At 39.4% G+C, this 18,561-nt stretch overlaps 1 protein-coding gene across 4 annotated transcripts in view; it reads left to right on the plus strand.

The window, feature by feature from the left end:
* Window positions 1-17,057, plus strand: part of GPR174 (G protein-coupled receptor 174) — a 92,762-nt gene extending 75,705 nt beyond the window's left edge. For all 4 annotated transcript variants that reach the window (XM_042974694.1, XM_042974695.1, XM_042974692.1 and 1 more), the window contains one exon: window positions 14,269-17,057. In XM_042974694.1, the coding sequence (XP_042830628.1) occupies window positions 14,824-15,783 (960 nt within the window). In that variant the 5' untranslated portion in view covers window positions 14,269-14,823 and the 3' untranslated portion in view covers window positions 15,784-17,057. The remainder of the gene's footprint in view (window positions 1-14,268) is intronic.
* The last annotated feature ends 1,504 nt before the right edge of the window (window positions 17,058-18,561 follow it).

An 18,561-nucleotide genomic window follows, 5' to 3' on the forward strand; every position in this document is an offset into this window, starting at 1 on the left:
ATAGACTCTGTAATTATTATATAATGCCCTTCTTCATCTCTTGTTACAGCCTTTAATTTAAAGTCTAGTTTGTCTGATATGAGTATGGCTATTCCAGCTTTCTTTTGGCTTCCAGTAGCATGATAAATAGTTCTACATCCGCTCACTCTCAATCTAAAGGTGTCCTCAGATCTAAAATGAGTCTCTTGTAGACAGGAAATAGATGGGTCTTGTTTTTTTTATCCATTCTGATACCCTATGCCTTTTGGTTGGCGCATTTAGTCCATTTACCTTCAGTGTTATTATAGAAAGATATGGGTTTAGAGTCATTGTGATGTCTGTATGTTTTATGCTTGTAGCGATGTCTCTGGTACTTTGTCTCACAGGATTCCCCTTAGGATCTCTTGTAGGACTGGTTTAGTGGTGACGAATTCCTTCAGTTTTTGTTTGTTTGGGAAGACCTTTATCTCTCCTTCTATTCTAAATGACAGGCTTGCTGGATAAAGGATTTTCGGCTGCATTTTTTTTTTCTGTTCATCACAATGAAGATCTCCTGTCAATCCTTTCTGGCCTGCCAAGTTTCAAAAGAGAGATCAGTCACGAGTCTTATAGGTCTCCCTTTATAAGTTAGGGCACGTTTATCCCTTGCTGCTTTCAGAATTTTCTCTTTATCCTTGTATTTTGCCAGTTTCACTATGATATGTCGTGCAGAAGATCGATTCAAGTTACGTCTGAAGGGAGTTCTCTGTGCCTCTTGGAATTCAATGCCTTTTTCCTTCCCCAGTTCAGGGAAGTTCTCAGCTATTATTTTTTCAACTTCCCCTTCAGCACCTTTCCCTCTCTCCTCCTCATCTGGGATACCAATTTTGCGTATATTATTTCTTTTTAGTGTATCACTTAGTTCTCTAATTTTCCCCTCATACTCCTGGATTTTTTTATCTCTCTTTTTCTCAGCTTCCTCTTTTTCCATAACTTTATCTTCTAGTTCACCTTTTCTCTCCTCTGCCTCTTCAATCCGAGCCGTGGACGTTTCCATTTTATTCTGCATCTTGTTTAAAGCGTTTTTCAGCTCCTCGTGACTGTTCCTTAGTCCCTTGATCTCTGTAGCAAGAGATTCTCTGCTGTCCTTTATACTGTTTTCAAGCCCAGTGATTAATTTTATGACTATTATTCTAAATTCACTTTCTGTTATATTATTTAAATCCTTTTTGATCAGTTCATTGGCTGTTGTTATTTCCTGGAGATCCTTCTGAGGGGAATTCTTCCGTTTGGTCATTTTGGATAGTCCCTGGAGTGGTGTGGACCTGCAGGGCACTTCCCCTGTGCTGTGGTGTATAACTGGAGTTGGTAGGCGGAGCTGCGGTCAGCCCTGATGTCTGCCCCCAGCCCACCGCTGGGGCCACAGTCAGACTGGTGTGTGCCTTCTCTTCCCCTCTCCTAGTGGCGGGATTCACTGTGGGGTGGTGTGATCCATCTGGGCTACTTGCACACTGCCAGGCTTGTGGTGCTGGGAATCTGTTGTATTAGCTGGGGTCGGTAGGCAAGGTGCATGGGGGCAAGAGAGGCAGGCTTAGCTGGCTTCTCCTTAGGTGATCCATTTCAGGAGGGGTCCTGTGGCAGCGGGAGGGAGTCAGACCTGCTGCTGGAGGGGTGGCTCTGCAGAAGCACAGCTTTGGGTGATTGCACGGAGCAAGCAAGTTCCCTGGCTGGAACTGGTTCCCTTTGGGATTTTGGCTGGGGGATGGGTGAGGGAGATGGCGCTGGCTAGAGCCTTTTTCCCACCAAACTGAGCTCTGTTGTCCCGGGCTCAGCAACTCTCCCTCCCTTTGTCCTCCAGCCTTCCTGCTTTCCGAGCAGAGCTGTTAACTCATGACCTCACAGATGCTAAGTCCCGCTTGCTGTGGGAACACACTCTGTCCGGCCCCTCCGCTTTTGCCAGACAGACTCGGAGGCTCTGCTTGGCCGGTGGGCCGCCCCTCTGCCCTGGCTCCCTCCCGCCAGTCCGTGGAGCACGCACCGCCTCACTGCCCTTCCTTCCCTCTTCCGTGGGCCTCTCGTCTGTGCTTGGCTCCGGAGACTCCGTTCTGCTAATCCTCTGGCGGTTTTCTGGGTTATTTAGTCAGGTGTAGGTGGAATCTAAGTGATCAGCAGGACGCACGGTGAGCCAAGCATCCTCCTATGCCGCCATCTTCTGGAAATATTCATTTTTAACATGCACTCCAGTTTTCCCAGAGACCACATTTTGAGAAACACTGCTTAAGAAAAAGGGAAGGAATAAAAATAAATACCTTTATTTTTTTTTTAATTTTTTCATGTTTATTTATTTTTTGAGAAAGAGTGTGTGAGCAGGGAAGGAGCAGAGAGAGAGGGAGATGCAGCATCCAAAACAGGCTCAGGCTCTGAGCTGTCAGCACAGAGCCTGATGCGGGGGTCAAACTCACAAACCACGAGATTATGACCTGAGCTGAAGTCAGATGCTTAACTTACTGAACCACCCAGGGGCCCCTAAAATAAACACCTTTAAATCACATGTATAAGAACAAGTCCCTGAGAGAAACTGTATAAGAACAAACTTACATGGTTTAATGGATAGTAGACGCAAGGAAGTGGATAGTGTCTATATTACTTGTTAATTATCAGTGCAGATTTCGTAGCCTCTGGGGTCGCCAGTACCAATTGGTTGACTTTGTCTCCAGGATATGAAATTATTACAAATTAGGATATCTGAGGAAAGGCCATGAGACTGGGCATGACTTACTGGTAATGTCACATTAGGTAATGTACTCCTTGCTGTCTCTGGGTAATTAAGAGTACTACTCAGAGCCGAGTAACAAGACACACTATCTGTTGAAGAGAAAGGGGCTTTAGATCTCAGCAAAGACATTTATACCCAGCTAAATGAATTTCCTGGAAAAATGGCAATGCTCATAATAACTGCACCGTCTGCCAACACAGTTATTTCCCCCCTTTATGAAGTTGGCTTATGAAAGAATCATAGGAGGTACCAAATATGAGAAGTTGGAAACCTAATTGGATGTGGTATCCAAGCAGAAAGCCCCTCTTTATTTTTTTTATTTTTTTTAATATATGAAATTTATTGTCAAATTGGTTTCCATACAACACCCAGTGCTCATCCCAAAAGGTGCCCTCCTCAATACCCATCACCCACCCTCCCCTCCCTCCCACCCCCCATCAACCCTCAGTTTGTTCTCAGTTTTTAACAGTCTCTTATGCTTTGGCTCTCTCCCACTCTAACCTCTTTTTTTTTTTCCTTCCCCTCCCCCATGGGCTTCTGTTATGTTTCTCAGGATCCACATAAGAGTGAAACCATATGGTATCTGTCTTTCTCTGTATGGCTTATTTCACTTAGCATCACACTCTCCAGTTCCATCCACGTTGCTACAAAAGGCCATATTTCATTCTTTCTCATTGCCACGTAGTATTCCATTGTGTATATAAACCACAATTTCTTTATCCATTCATCAGTTGATGGACATTTAGGCTCTTTCCATAATTTGGCTATTGTTGAGAGTGCTGCTATAAACATTGGGGTACAAGTGCCCCTATGCATCAGTACTCCTGTATCCCTTGGATAAATTCCTAGCAGTGCTATTGCTGGGTCATAGGGTAGGTCTATTTTTAATTTTCTGAGGAACCTCCACACTGCTTTCCAGAGCGGCTGCACCAATTTGCATTCCCACCAACAGTGCAAGAGGGTTCCCATTTCTCCACATCCTCTCCAGCATCTATAGTCTACTGATTTGTTCATTTTGGCCACTCTGACTGGCGTGAGGTGACATCTGAGTGTGGTTTTGATTTGTATTTCCCTGATAAGGAGCGACTTTGAGCATCTTTTCATGTGCCTGTTGGCCATCCGGACGTCTTTAGAGAAGTGTCTATTCATGTTTTCTGATCATTTCTTCACTGGGTTATTTGTTTTTCGGGTGTGGAGTTTGGTGAGCTCTTTATAGATTTTGGATACTAGCCCCTTCTCCGATATGTCATTTCCAAATATCTTTTCCCATTCCATTGGTTGCCTTTTAGGTTTGTTGGTTGTTTCCTTTGCTGTGCAGAAGCTTTTTATCTTCATAAGGTCCCAGTAATTCATTTTTGCTTTTAATTCCCTTGCCTTTGGGGATGTGTCGAGTAAGACATTGCTACGGCTGAGGTCAGAGAGGTCTTTTCCTGCTTTCTCCTCTAGGGTTTTGATGGTTTCCTGTCTCACATTCAGGTCCTTTATCCATTTTGAGTTTATTTTTGTGAATGGTGTGAGCAAGTGGTCTAGTTTCAACCTTCTGCATGTTGCTGTCCAGTTCTCCCAGCACCATTTGTTAAAGAGACTGTCTTTTTTCCATAGGATTCTCTTTCCTGCTTTGTCAAAGATGAGTTGGCCATACGTTTGTGGGTCTAGTTCTGGGGTTTCTATTCTATTCCATTGGTCTATGTGTCTGTTTTTGTGCCAGTACCATGCTGTCTTGATGATGACAGCTTTGTAGTAGAGGCTAAAGTCTGGGATTGTGATGCCTCCTGCTTTGGTCTTCTTCTTCAAAATTACTTTCGCTATTCAGGGCCTTTTGTGGTTCCATATGAATTTTAGGATGGCTTGTTCTAGTTTTGAGAAGAATGCTGGTGCAATTTTGATTGGGATTGCATTGAATGTGTAGATAGCTTTGGGTAGTATTGACATTTTGACAATATTTATTCTTCCAATCCATGAGCAGGGAATGTCTTTCCATTTCTTTATATCTTCTTCAATTTCCTTCATAAGCTTTCTATAGTTTTCAGCATACAGATCTTTTACATCTTTGGTTAGATTTATTCCTAGGTATTTTATGCTTCTTGGTGCAGGTGTGAATGGGATCAGTTTCTTCATTTGTCTTTCTGTTGCTTCATTGTTAGTGTATAAGAATGCAACTGATTTCTGTACATTGATTTTGTATCCTGCAACTTTGCTGAATTCATGTATCAGTTCTAGCAGACTTTTGGTGGAGTCTATCGGATTTTCCATGTATAATATCATGTCATCTGCAAAAAGCGAAAGCTTGACTTCATCTTTGCCAATTTTGATGCCTTTGATTTCCTTTTGTTGTCTGATTGCTGATGCTAGAACTTCCAGCACTATGTTAAACAATAGCGGTGAGAGTGGGCATCCCTGTCGTGTTCCTGATCTCAGGGAAAAAGCTCTCAGTTTTTCCCCATTGAGGATGATGTTAGCTGTGGGCTTTTCAGAAATGGCTTTTATGATCTTTAAGTATGTTCCTTCTATCCCGACTTTCTCAAGGGTTTTTATTAAGAAAGGGTGCTGGATTTTGTCAAAGGCCTTTTTCTGCATCGATTGACAGGATCATATGGTTCTTCTCTTTTTTTTTTTTTGTTAATGTGATGTATCACGTTGATTGATTTGCGAATGTTGAACCATCCCTGCATCCCAGGAATGAGTCCCACTTGATCATGGTGAATAATTCTTTTTATATGCCGTTGAATTCGATTTGCTAGTATCTTATTGAGAATTTTTGCATCCATATTCATCAGGGATATTGGCCTGTAGTTCTCTTTTTTTACTGGGTCTCTGTCTGGTTTAGGAATCAAAGGAATACTGGCTTCATAGAATGAGTCTGGAAGTTTTCCTTCCCTTTCTATTTCTTGGAATAGCTTGAGAAGGATAGGTATTATCTCTGCTTTAAACGTCTGGTAGAACTCCCCTGGGAAGCCATCTGGTCCTGGACTCTTATTTGTTGGGAGATTTTTGATAACCGATTCAATTTCTTCGCTGGTTCTGGGTCTGTTCAAGCTTTCTATTTCCTCCTGATTGAGTTTTGGAAGAGTGTGGATGTTTAGGAATTTGTCCATTTCTTCCAGGTTGTCCAATTTGTTGGCATATAATTGTTCATAGTATTCCCTGATAATTGTTTGTATCTCTGAGGGATTGGTTGTAATAATCCCATTTTCATTCATGATTTTATCTCTTGGGTCATCTCCCTTTTCTTTTTGAGAAGCCTGGCTAGAGGTTTGTCAATTTTGTTTATTTTTTCAAAAAACCAACTCTTGGTTTCGTTGATCTGCTCTACCGTTTTTTTAGATTCTATAGTGTTTATTTCTGCTCTGATCTTTATTATTTCTCTTCTTCTGCTGGGTTTAGGCTGCCTTTGCTGTTCTGCTTCTATTTCCTTTAGGTGTGCTGTTAGATTTTGTATTTGGGATTTTTCTTGTTTCCTGAGATAGGCCTGGATTGCAATGTATTTTCCTCTCAGGACTGCCTTCGCTGCGTCCCAAAGCGTTTGGATTGTTGTATTTTCATTTTCGTTTGTTTCCATATATTTTTTAATTTCTTCTCAAATTGCCTGGTTGACCCACTCTTTCTTTAGTAGGGTGTTCTTTATCCTCCATGCTTTTGGAGGTTTTCCAGACTTTTTCCTTTGGTTGATTTCAAGCTTCCATAGCATTGTGGTCTGAAAGTATGCATGGTGTAATTTCAATTCTTGTAAACTTATGAAGGGCTGTTTTGTGACCCAGTATATGATCTATCTTGGAGAATGTTCCATGTGCACTTGAGAAGAAAGTATATTCTGTTGCTTTGGGATGCAGAGTTCTAAATATATCTGTCAAGCCCATCTGATCCAATGTATCATTCAGGGCCCTTGTTTCTTTATTGACCGTTTGTCTAGATGATCTATCCATTTCTGTAAGTGGGGTGTTAAAGTCCCCTGCAATTACCACATTCTTATCAATAAGGTTGCTTATGTTTATGAGTAATTGTTTTATATATTTGGAGGCTCCGGTATTCGGTGCATAGACATTTATAATTGTTAGCTCTTCCTGATGGATAGACCCTGTAATTATTATATAATGCCCTTCTTCATCTCTTGTTACAGCCTTTAGTTTATAGTCTAGTTTGTCTGATATAAGTATGGCTATTCCAGCTTTCTTTTGGCTTCCAGTAGCATGATAAATAGTTCTCCATCCCCTCACTCTGAATCTAAAGGTGTCCTCAGATCTAAAATGAGTCTCTTGTAGACAGCAAATAGATGGGTCTTGGTTTTTTATCCATTCTGATACCCTATGTCTTTTGGTTGGCGCATTTAATCCATTTACATTCAGTGTTATTATAGAAAGATACGGGTTTAGACTCATTGTGATGTCTGTATGTTTTATGCTTGTAGTGCTGTCTCTGGTACTTTGTCTCACAGGATCCCCCTTAGGATCTCTTGTAGGGCTGGTTTAGTGGTGACGAATTCCTTCAGTTTTTGCTTGTTTGGGAAGACCTTTATCTCTCCTTCTATTCTAAATGACAGGCTTGCTGGATAAAGGATTCTTGGCTGCATATTTTTTATGTTTAGCACACTGAAGATATCGTTCCAAGCCTTTCTGGCCTGCCAAGTTTCAAAAGAGAGATCAGTCACGAGTCTTATAGGTCTCCCTTTATATGTGAGGGCACGTTTATCCCTTGCTGTTTTCAGAATTTTCTCTTTATCCTTGTATTTTGCTAGTTTCACTATGATGTGTTGTGCAGTAGATCGATTCAAGTTACGTCTGAAGGGAGTTCTCTGTGCCTCTTGGATTTCAATGCCTTTTTCCTTCCCCAGGTCAGGGAAGTTCTCAGCTATAATTTCTTCAAGTACCCCTTCAGCACCTTTCCCTCTCTCTTCCTCCTCTGGGATACCAATTATGCGTAGATTATTTCTTTTTAGTGTATCACTTAGTTCTCTAATTTTCCCCTCATACTCCTGGATTTTTTTATCTCTCTTTCTCTCAGCTTCCTCTTTTTCCATAACTTTATCTTCTAGTTCACCTATTCTCTCCTCTGCCTCTTCAATCCGAGCTGTCGTTGTTTCCATTTTGTTTTGCATTTCGTTTAAAGCGCTTTTCAGCTCCTCGTGACTGTTCCTTAGTCCCTTGATCTCTGTGGCAAGAGATTCTCTGCTGTCCTCTATATTGTTTTCAAGCCCAGCGATTAAGTTTATGACTATTATTCTAAATTCACTTTCTGTTATATTATTTAAATCCTTTTTGATCAGTTCATTAGCTGTTGTTATTTCCTGGAGATTCTTCTCAGGGGAATTCTTCCGTTTGGTCATTTTGGTTAGTCCCTTGAGTGGTGAGGACCTGCAGGGCACTTCCCCTGTGCTGTGGTGTATAACTGGAGTTGGTGGGCGGGGCCGCAGTCAGACCTTATGTCTGCCCCCAGCTCACAGCTGGGGCCACAGTCAGACTGGTGTGTGCCTTCTCTTCCCCTCTCCTAGGGGCAGGATTCACTGTGGGGTGGCGTGGCCCGTCTGGGCTACTTGCACACTGCCAGGCTTGTGGTGCTGGGGATCTGGCATATTAGCTGGGGTGGGTAGGCAATGTGCACAGGGGCAGGAGGGGCAGGCTTAGCTCTCTTCTCCTTAGGTGATCCACTTCAGGAGGGGCCCTCTGGCAGCGAGGGAGTCAGATCCGCTGCCGGAGGTTTGGCTCTGCAGGAGCACAGAGTTGGGTGTTTGGGAGCAAGTTCCCTGGCAGGAACTGGTTCCCTTTGGGATTTTGGCTGGGGGATGGGCGGGAGAGATGGCGCTGGCGAGCGCCTTTGTTCCCCGCCAAGCTGAGCTCTGCCGTCCGGGGGCTCAGCAGCTCTCCCTCCCTTTGTCCTCCAGCCTTCCCGCTTTCTGAGCAGAGCTGTTAACTTATGACCTCCCAGATGCTAAGTCGCGATTGCTGTCGGAACACAGTCCATCCGGCCCCTCCGCTTTTGCCAGCCAGACTCAGGGGCTCTGCTTGGCCGGGAGCCGCCCCTCCGCCCCGGCTCCCTCCTGCCAGTCCGTGGAGCGCGCACCGCCTTGCCGCCCTTCCTACCCTCTTCCGTGGGCCTCTCGTCTGAGCTTGGCTCCGGAGACTCCGTTCTGCTAATCCTCTGGCGGTTTTCTGGGTTATTTAGGCAGGAGTAGGTGGAATCTAAGTGATCAGCAGGACGCGCGGTGAGCCCAGCGTCCTCCTACGCAGCCATCTTCCCTCTCCCAGAAAACCCCTCTTTAAAATAAAAATTCTATTTTAATTTTCTGTGGGGCAGAACTGGTGAATTCCCTAGGAGAATTATCCAGGCAAAGACTTTCTAAAGTATTTGCTTACTGTGCTGTAGTCAGCTCTTTACCTAGATGCAGTTGTCAGACACATTTTATGGAAAGATTATAAGCTTTTTGACTTCAAAGATTTTCAAAAGTTAGAAAGAATTCCTGATATTTGCTCTGTGTGCTAAGAAGAATCAGGAAGAAGTTGTTTCACTCTCTTCCATCTAATATTTGTGATTACTTATGTATCATAGTGGCACAGTTGCCTCCCACACACATGTACACACCTTATTTAGCCCCACATTATTTGCAGTCACTTAAAGCACTAGGTCTGCCTTTTCTTGGCCTAGTACAGTATATATCTAGCAAGAATTCTAAAATAAAGTTGGCTTTTGAGTAAGTAGCTGCCTATGACTTATGATTGGACAGTTGCTGGGCAGAACTCCACATTCCAAAATATAGTCTTCCCTTGTCACTAATAGGTCTCAAAGGCTACCATTAAAAATTAGGCCATTTGGTGGTGTAATATTTTTAATAATTCACTTTCTTTTATTAAAATACAGAAATACATTTTGATGGATAAAAGTCTAGCATCTTCATAGATAATAGTAACTTGTTCAAGGACGTCTCAGTAAAATAACACAAAAAGCTATCCCTGATATTCATTTGAGTTATGTTTTTCCTGGATAAGCAAAGACATAGTATTACTGGAAAATACACTTGAACCATATCGTAAGTGAAATTTAATGAATCTTCAGGTTTGGATCAACATAAATATTCATAAATGAAAATAATATCTTCCCATGAGAACTCCATATGAAATAGTTTCTGACCTGCAGATTGCTGCGAAAGAGGACGGATTTAGTCCATTAGTTCATTTTTTATTTCTTTTTTTCATTTTTTTTTAAATTTTTTCTTTTTACTTATATCAGGAAGTAAGTAAAATTAAGGAAGAATAAGCTCCTGAAAGGAAATAAATAAATAATTTGATCAAGGAGTCTGGCAAGTTTCTTCACATAAATACCTCATTCAAAAGTGGAGTCTGTTTCAGTGCCTGTTAAATATGGATTTTTTCCTGAGAAAGGAAAATCTCAAAAAAATAGTGGCATGCTCTGAAAAAAAAATGCCTCCTTCATTTTTTTTTGTATCCAACACTCTTAGATAATGGACAATTTATATTCATTATGGAACAGTTAACTAGGGCTTTTTCCATGATGGAAAACCTTTTCAGTCATCCCAGGTAACTTTCCCTATTAGAAAATAATGGTATTTAAACAAAGGGTAAGCATCATCAGCTCTCCCAGAGGAAGCCAGAGGAATTTTAAGGGAGACATTCTATTCAGGAACATTTCAAGGTTACAGGCTAGGATATACATATGAAAATGCACTAAAATGTGGGCAATGAGGGAATGACCAAAAGGAAAAGTATAGACTTCAGAAAGGTAGTCATGACTTTAAGTTCACTTTACTTAAGGAAAATGTTCTGAATATTTTAGTTGTTTCCCCTCTTTTGTGCTTATAGACTACATTGTACATTGCCTATGAACACATATTTTTTAATATTGTGTGGCAATTATCATTCTTCCTCACTAGAAAAATAAGGTCCAAGAAGATAGAGATCATGTACCTTGTTCCACTGTCAATATCCCCAGTACCAAGAATAGTGCCTGGCAAATGGTAGATGCTGAGTAAATATTTGCTGAATAAATATTTGCTGAATCCACCACATTCTAAACATGGCTCTAGGTGTTCCAGGGGATATAAAGGTGTTTAAGACCCAGCCCTTCACTTCAAGGGATTTCTGGCCTCATTGTGGTAACGTGGGATTGGCAGGGGAACAGAGGCATAAATAAGACACAGACAAAAATTACTAACTAAAAAGCAGATAATGTTAGGTACTTTGAGAGAGATATAAATGAGTATTTAAAAAGGGGGTTAGCGTAACAGTGTTGAGTTCATCACAAAAGTGTCCACGAAGAACAGGAAATCTGAAAAAGGCTTTTACAAATAGGTAGGACTAATATTAAAAAGAAGATATTCCAGGATGAGTAGAATAATGTGCAAATGCTTGTGGGGAGGGAAAAAAGGTAAGTTTGAACAGTAAGGAGTTCCTTTCGGCTGGAGTGTGGATCATGCCAGGAGAGTAATGGGAGACAAAACTCTAAAGGTAGGAGGCACTGTATTTTAAGGAGGCCATTGACTACAAGGCTATGCACGTTGTGATTTGATGAGCAACAGGGAGTCAATGCTCTTTAAAAAGTTCATTTCAGAAAAACATCTGATGGCATTATACATAATAGATTAGGAAAAGATATGGGATAGGGAGACAAATTCAGTTAATGAAGGCCTGAACTAGAGTAAAAACAATGTGAATTTTAAAAATGAGATGGTTGTGTTAAACAATGCAATTGCAGAAAATAGTAATAATATCAGTTATAACTCACGTGTTTATTGGGCACTTATTATGTACCAGACACTGTGAAAAATAGATTCCATACAATAGCACAATTAATTCTTACACTGACTCTATAGGTTAGGTACTATGATTATTCTGATTTTACCAATGAGAAAATTAAGGATCAGAGAGGTTTAGTCATATACCCAAGGTCACATAGCTATTAATTGAAAGAGCAGAAATTTAAACCTAGGTCAGTCTAACTTCTAAACATACATTAATTCCCCCCATAGTATGCTATTTCCCCCTTAGAAACTTGTCTGGAAGTGGAGAATAAGTGACAAAGAGTCAATGCCTCCAAGACTTTGAGACAACCTGGGAAAATATTGATGAAATTAATAGCAATAAGGAAATCTAGAGAAGAATCAGGTTTGAAGTTTTGAGAGATGATAATTTTTGGGAATGTTGATTTTTATATTCAACTAATTTTTATTTACTGTGACGATTTCATTCAACTAATACTGAGAACTTACTTTGTGTTTTGCACAGTCTTTGGTTCTAGCATACAGCAAAGTAAACAAAACATAAGAATCCCTGTCTTCATGGACTTTACATTCTAGTAGGGAAAATATATAAAAACAAAATAAGTAAAAAAAACCATAAAGTATGTTAATTATGAATGAAAATGAATAAAATAAATACTGAAAGGAGATGTGGAATGTTGGAAGAGAACTGCTGTTTTAAGTAGAAACATCAGGGGAAGCCTCACCAAAAGGTAACATTTAGGTAAATATCTGCAGGAGATGAATGAATGCAACAAGTAAATAACTGGTGTAAAGCATTTCAGGCACAGGGAACTGCCAATTCAAAGGCTTTGAAGTAGGAGTTTACTGGTCTGTTCACCCAACAGCAAGAATGGCAAAGTGGCTGGAGCAGAGGGCAAGAGAATATTAGGAGGTGAGCTTGATGTGTAACAGGGACCAGATCATGTAAGAAGATGTAGGCCATTGAAAAGAACTTTGTTTTTTCCTCTGAGAGAAAATGTCATTAGGAGATGAGTTCTTATGTATAGTTGGAAAGAGCTACAGCTCAAATGAAATCCAGAAGAGTCATTGGCCATGATAGGGAAGATGGATGTTCAATAAAGGTTTACTGGATGTATATTTGTATAAACTTCTAATGTTTATTCACTGACATTAGAAGATAATGACTTCTATATAGTTAAAAGGAGGTTGGAACCCCAGGCTTTTGATCGGTCTGCCACCTGATTTGGCCTGTCACCTATCCAAAATCACTACCTGTGAAAATATTACAAAGACGTATTTCAATTTCAGAGCTAAACAACCTCTAATTTTAATTACTCTTTCAACAATAATGCTTTACAGTTTTGTTTCCTTGTATTTTATAACACCATGTTTCTACTTTGCCCTTAACTGAGAAATCTCAAGTATTTAACCTCTTCAGTATGATGCATAGTTCATATTTTACATCAGGTCTTTTAGTTAAGTGAACACTATGTTTTTGAACAAAATGTACTATTTTTCTTATGAAGCAATTGAGGCAAAATAAGAACAATAACAATTCCTTCAGGGGCTGAATAAAGCACACTTTAAGCCACATGGATTTGATAATATAATGCAGAATGTTTCATAATTCTTATTTCACTTTGTTCTTCCCACATATCTTTAAGCCAGTTAAATCCTCCTGGATTTCAGCAGCCTTGGGGCAATATCCAAGTTCCTAAGCTAAAATTTATTTACCTCAGACAAAGGTCATGAGTCCAGTCGATTCAACCACCTTGGAACTTGGACTCTCTCTACTGGTGCTATGGTTTGTTATCTTGGATAATTAAGAGGTGACTAAATGATCCATGTCAATGAACTATTTATAGAGAGGCTGATTTGCAAAGATGTGAATGGAGCCAGAGTGTTTTATGCTAAGCGAAATAAGTCAGTCAGAGAAAGACAAATACCATATGATTCCACTCATATGTGGAATTTAAGAAACAAAACAGATGAACATATGAGAAGAGGGAAAAAGAGAGAGGGAAACAAACTGTAAGAGACCCTTAAAGATAGAGAACAGAGGGTTAATGGAGGGAGGTGGGTGGAGGATAGGCTAAATGAGTGATGGGATATTGAGGGCACTTGTGTTGAGCACTGGTTGTTATATGCAAGTGATGAATCACTAAATCATTGAGATTAATATTACACTATATGTTAACTATCTAGAATTTAAATTACAATTTGAAGATAAATAAAGAGAGGCTGGTTTCCCACTTATTTTCAGACATATGAGAAGGATTCCTGCCAAATCAGTGGCCCCTAAAATGATGGTTCAAGGAGAAATGCTTGGTCAACTATATCTTAATCATATGGGAAACTTTTTAAAAATACAAATTTGGGGCCTTCTATAATGAATCAGAATCTCTGGAGGAGACACCAGGAAAGCTGTGGAAAACTGTATTTATTTAACACCATCAGATGAGTCTGACAATGTGATTTGTGACTCAATGGTCTAAATCAAAGCCCCCCAAATTTTAATAGGCATAATAATCACCTGTGGTTCTCTTTAAACTGCAAACTGATTCCAAAGGTCCCAGGTGGGGTCTGAGAGTCTTCCCCATTTCTAACAAGCTCTCAGAAAATGTTGGTTCAGTCACAGACTACATTACCTCTCAAGTTACTTCTAGCTGTGCTTTCCCGTGATTCTAAAGTACCTTATAGAAACTGGCTTATCACCCTAACTTCAGAATTGTCCATTCAAATGAATAGATTTTTGTATACATAGCCTTTTTCTTTTTTGCAAAAAAATGCAGACAATAATTGGCTTATTTGTTTTTTTCATTTGCAGTGCTGCCTTTGTTTCCCAATTTTTAGTTTTCAACACATAACTGAAAAACTCTCAGAAAGCTGATCTACCCAAGCTAATCATCTCTAAAGAATTGCAGACTCATTCAGTACTAAAGCAAATCTTTCTTCTATGTGAGCCAAAGATAAGGAAAAACAGCCTGTCAAACACCTGTAAAGAGATGGCTATCATCATATGGAAATTTGAAGAGCTTCTATGTGGCACATTCATGATCCAAATGGGAATCAGCTGTCATGATATCCCAGAAGGCCTTATAACAGAGTAAACAAGAGGGAAAATTATAATAGCTTATCACCTGTGTTTGCACACTAGACTTCAGTGTAGTTACTATAAAAGAAAATCCAAGGAAAATATGCAGATAGTTCTTTGAAAACCCCAAAATTATGTGTAGGGGCTCAGACCAAAGCAGGAGAAAGGAAGCTATTTTACACTCACTCTGTACAACCCATTGATAAGTCTTTTAGAAAGAGTAGCTGTTGATTGTGAATTTATGTTTTGAATCACCATTTGGCAAACGTAGTTGCTCTGGAAAGAAACATGCCTGCAAATGACACTTGTGCTGTGCCAGATGGAGACAATAGAGATTTTCGATATTTTATCTATGCAGTGACATACACTGTAATTCTTGTGCCAGGTCTCATAGGGAACATATTAGCCTTGTGGGTATTTTATGGCTATATGAAAGAAACCAAAAGGGCTGTGATATTCATGATAAACTTAGCCATTGCTGACTTACTACAAGTTCTCTCCCTGCCACTGAGGATCTTTTACTACTTGAATCATGACTGGCCATTTGGGACTGGTCTTTGCATGTTCTGTTTCTACCTGAAGTATGTCAACATGTATGCAAGCATCTACTTCTTGGTCTGCATAAGTGTGCGACGATTTTGGTGTCTCATGTACCCCTTTCGCTTCCATGACTGCAAACAGAAATATGACCTATACATCAGCATCGCTGGATGGTTGATCATCTGCCTTGCCTGTCTGCTCTTTCCTCTCTTCAGAACCAGTGATGACACTTCAGGCAACAGAACCAAATGCTTTGTGGGTCTTCCTACCAGGAATGTCAATCTGGTCCAATCTATTGCCATGATGACCATTGGTGAGCTGATTGGGTTTGTCACTCCTCTTCTGATTATCCTTTACTGTACCTGGAAGACAGTTTTATCACTGCATGATAAATATCCTGTGGTCCAAGACCTTGGGGAGAAAAAGAAAACCTTGAAGATGATTCTAACCTGTGCAGGAGTATTCTTAATTTGCTTTGCACCTTATCACTTCAGTTTTCCTTTAGATTTCCTGGTCAAATCCAACAAAATCCAAAGCTGCCTAGCCAGAAGGGTGATTCTAATATTTCATTCTGCTGCCCTCTGTCTTGCTAGTCTGAATTCCTGTCTTGACCCAGTCATATACTACTTCACCACTAATGAGTTCAGAAGACGACTTTCAAGACAAGAGAGCATCCAACTCCATGGAAAATCCTTTGTGAATATATGAAGTGAATTAGCGCCAGCAATTTTATCTGTGAACCTAAGACACAGAGAGTATTTGCTTGGGCTCATCATAAGCACTTAGTTTTGCTGCAATGGACACTGAGTCTTGGTACTTAGAGGCAATGTAGTTGTCTATTTATTATAGTAATCACAATTTATATTCAAATATAATATTTTTATTGTATTTTAAGTAGGATGAACAACATGTTATTCTGTGAAAACAAAGTGGTATAAACATGGAATCATTTTTATCTCTCATGTGTGATTATACAGTAAGGTTTGAAGACTTAAAAAACTATTTCCTACATTTAAGTGTCATTATTAAACATCATCTGACACACCTACTCGTAAAATGAATATTCAGACTCAAGCTTCTGGTATGTTTAAAGTAAGAACAGGAAACAAATACACCTACAGTAATTTCTATGACTGTATAAGAAGCCATATTGAATCTACCAGGTCAGATAGCTTGCCAAAATACATATGATGTGACCCAAATTGCCTCTATAGGGCCAGAACAGATCCTATAAGTGACAATCACAGTTCTGGTTCTCTTAAACTATTTCTAAAGAACACCTATGGAAATGTATTGACCTGCCTAGAAGAGAGAGTTTCCACCATGCTTCTAGACTAACATTGAATATCTCTGACTGTTTACTGCACTGTTTGAGCCTACGAAAGAAGTAATGCACAATTAATTACTAAGCTTAGGCCAGAGAAAAAAAAGATGAAGAGATGATACACCTCTTAAAAGACTCATCACATTGTTTTTCTCACTTTAAGTGGTGACGGTCAAGCTGCCTTTACAAGCTGAAGGCAACCAGGCATGTAGACCCTGCAGTAACTTTTCTGGTCCAGTTTTACCCCAGTCCTACCATTCTGAGGCCTGCACAGCCTACCTCCCAGCAGCTGGGGAAGGAGATTCATCTTTTGGGAAAAAGTGCAGAAGACTAAGAGTAGTAATTAAATCTGAGGTTTTAAATATTATAGTACTTTGAAACATGTTTTAACAAAAATCTCTAACTTTAAAAAGTGATTTACTTAAAATCTGTGCACTATATAATAAAGACACATACTACCACTCATCTGGAAGGAGTGTGGGAATCAACCAAGGGCTCCATCATATTTTTTATAAAAAGGAGTTGTTTTATGCACATAATTATGATACTAATATGGTTGGAGGAGAAACTGGTAAAATCAAAATTATTTCTAATATCTGAGAGGAATGGAAGATTTTCTAATGTTTTCTCTGGACAAGTATTGATTTTGCATGTACTTTATTATTAAAATAATAACCTAGTAGAAAACACACTTTGTGCTGTTAAATAGCATATTTATTCATTGCAAGGTACATATTATTCATTGCAAGGTACATATTTTGATGTGTTAAATGAGTTATGAATGAGTGTTAAGTTGTGTTTCAGAGACATTAACTATCTCTGTCTGGTCTGTTTTCTTTAAAGTGATTTATTTTTGAATATAATTTAGTGTTGTAATGGTATCAAAAGTAATAATTTTATGAGTACTTATAATGGAAGAGTCTTACCTATACTATATTTCATTACTACTTTTTAGATTAGAACGGATTACACTTCTTAGGGTCATTTTGGGATACCAGAGACTTAATTTTTTAAATATAATTTATTGTCAAATTGGCTTACATACAATACCCGGTGCTCATCCCAACATATTAATTTCACTTTAAACGTATTTATTTTTTTCTAAAAGGGAGGGAAAATCTTTCTAGAACATTACTACATTTCTTAGAGGAATGGTTGAAGGGGTTAGAGCCCATTTATTAGGTGGTCCAGAAGCCCTTGCAGGTAATTTACATCATGCAAAGAGAGGACAAATGTCCTGTATTCTTATGCTTACAGGACCACCCAATAAATCTGATCAATTTATTCATACTGAGATGCTAGTGAATAATGTTGGCATAATATGAACTTTCCCAGAGATATCTGAATCCAAGGTTTAGGGATAAACTTTAATTCAAAGTGTTAATCATTTATTTTTAATGGAAGGATGAAAGACACTGAAGAAAACTGGAGGGGAAGATATTTTTAAGAAAATGGATTTTACATCAGTGTCTTTGAAATTATACACAGTAAATGATTACCTACTTTCCTTACCATAATGGGGATGCTAAATTCTAAGAAATATATCCATAAGAATGGTTATCAGTTTCAGATCTCTGCTTATTTCCTTTTCCTTTGGAATTTCTGCCTTCCAACTCAGTACCTGATTTCCAGGAGAAAAACATTGCTTTTAGGAGTAGGAGAAATGGAATAGAATAGAGACCCCAGAATTGGACCCACAAATGTAGGGCCAACTAAACTTTGACAAAGCAGGAAAGAGTATCCAATGGAAAAAAGTATAGTCTTTTTAACAAATGGTGCTGGGAGAACTGGACAGCAACATGCAGAAGAATGAAACTAGACCACTTGCTTACACTGTGCAAAAAAATAAACCCAAAATGGATAAAGGACCTGAATGTGAGGAAACCATGAAAACCCTAGAGGAGAAAGCAGGAAAAAAACCTCTCTGACCTCGGCCACAGCAATTTCTTGCTTGACACATCTCCAAAGGCAAGGGAATTAAAAGCAAATATGAACTATTGGGACCTCATGAAGATAAAAACTTTTGCACTACAAAGGAAACAATCAACAAAATTAAAAGGCAACCAATGGAATGGGAAAAGATGTTTGCAAATGACACATCAGACAAAGGGTTACTATCCAAAATCTATAAAGAACTCACCAAACTCCACACCCAAAAAACA

The sequence above is a fragment of the Panthera tigris genome, chromosome X (genome assembly GCF_018350195.1).
Source record: "Panthera tigris isolate Pti1 chromosome X, P.tigris_Pti1_mat1.1, whole genome shotgun sequence".
NCBI lineage: Eukaryota > Metazoa > Chordata > Mammalia > Carnivora > Felidae > Panthera > Panthera tigris.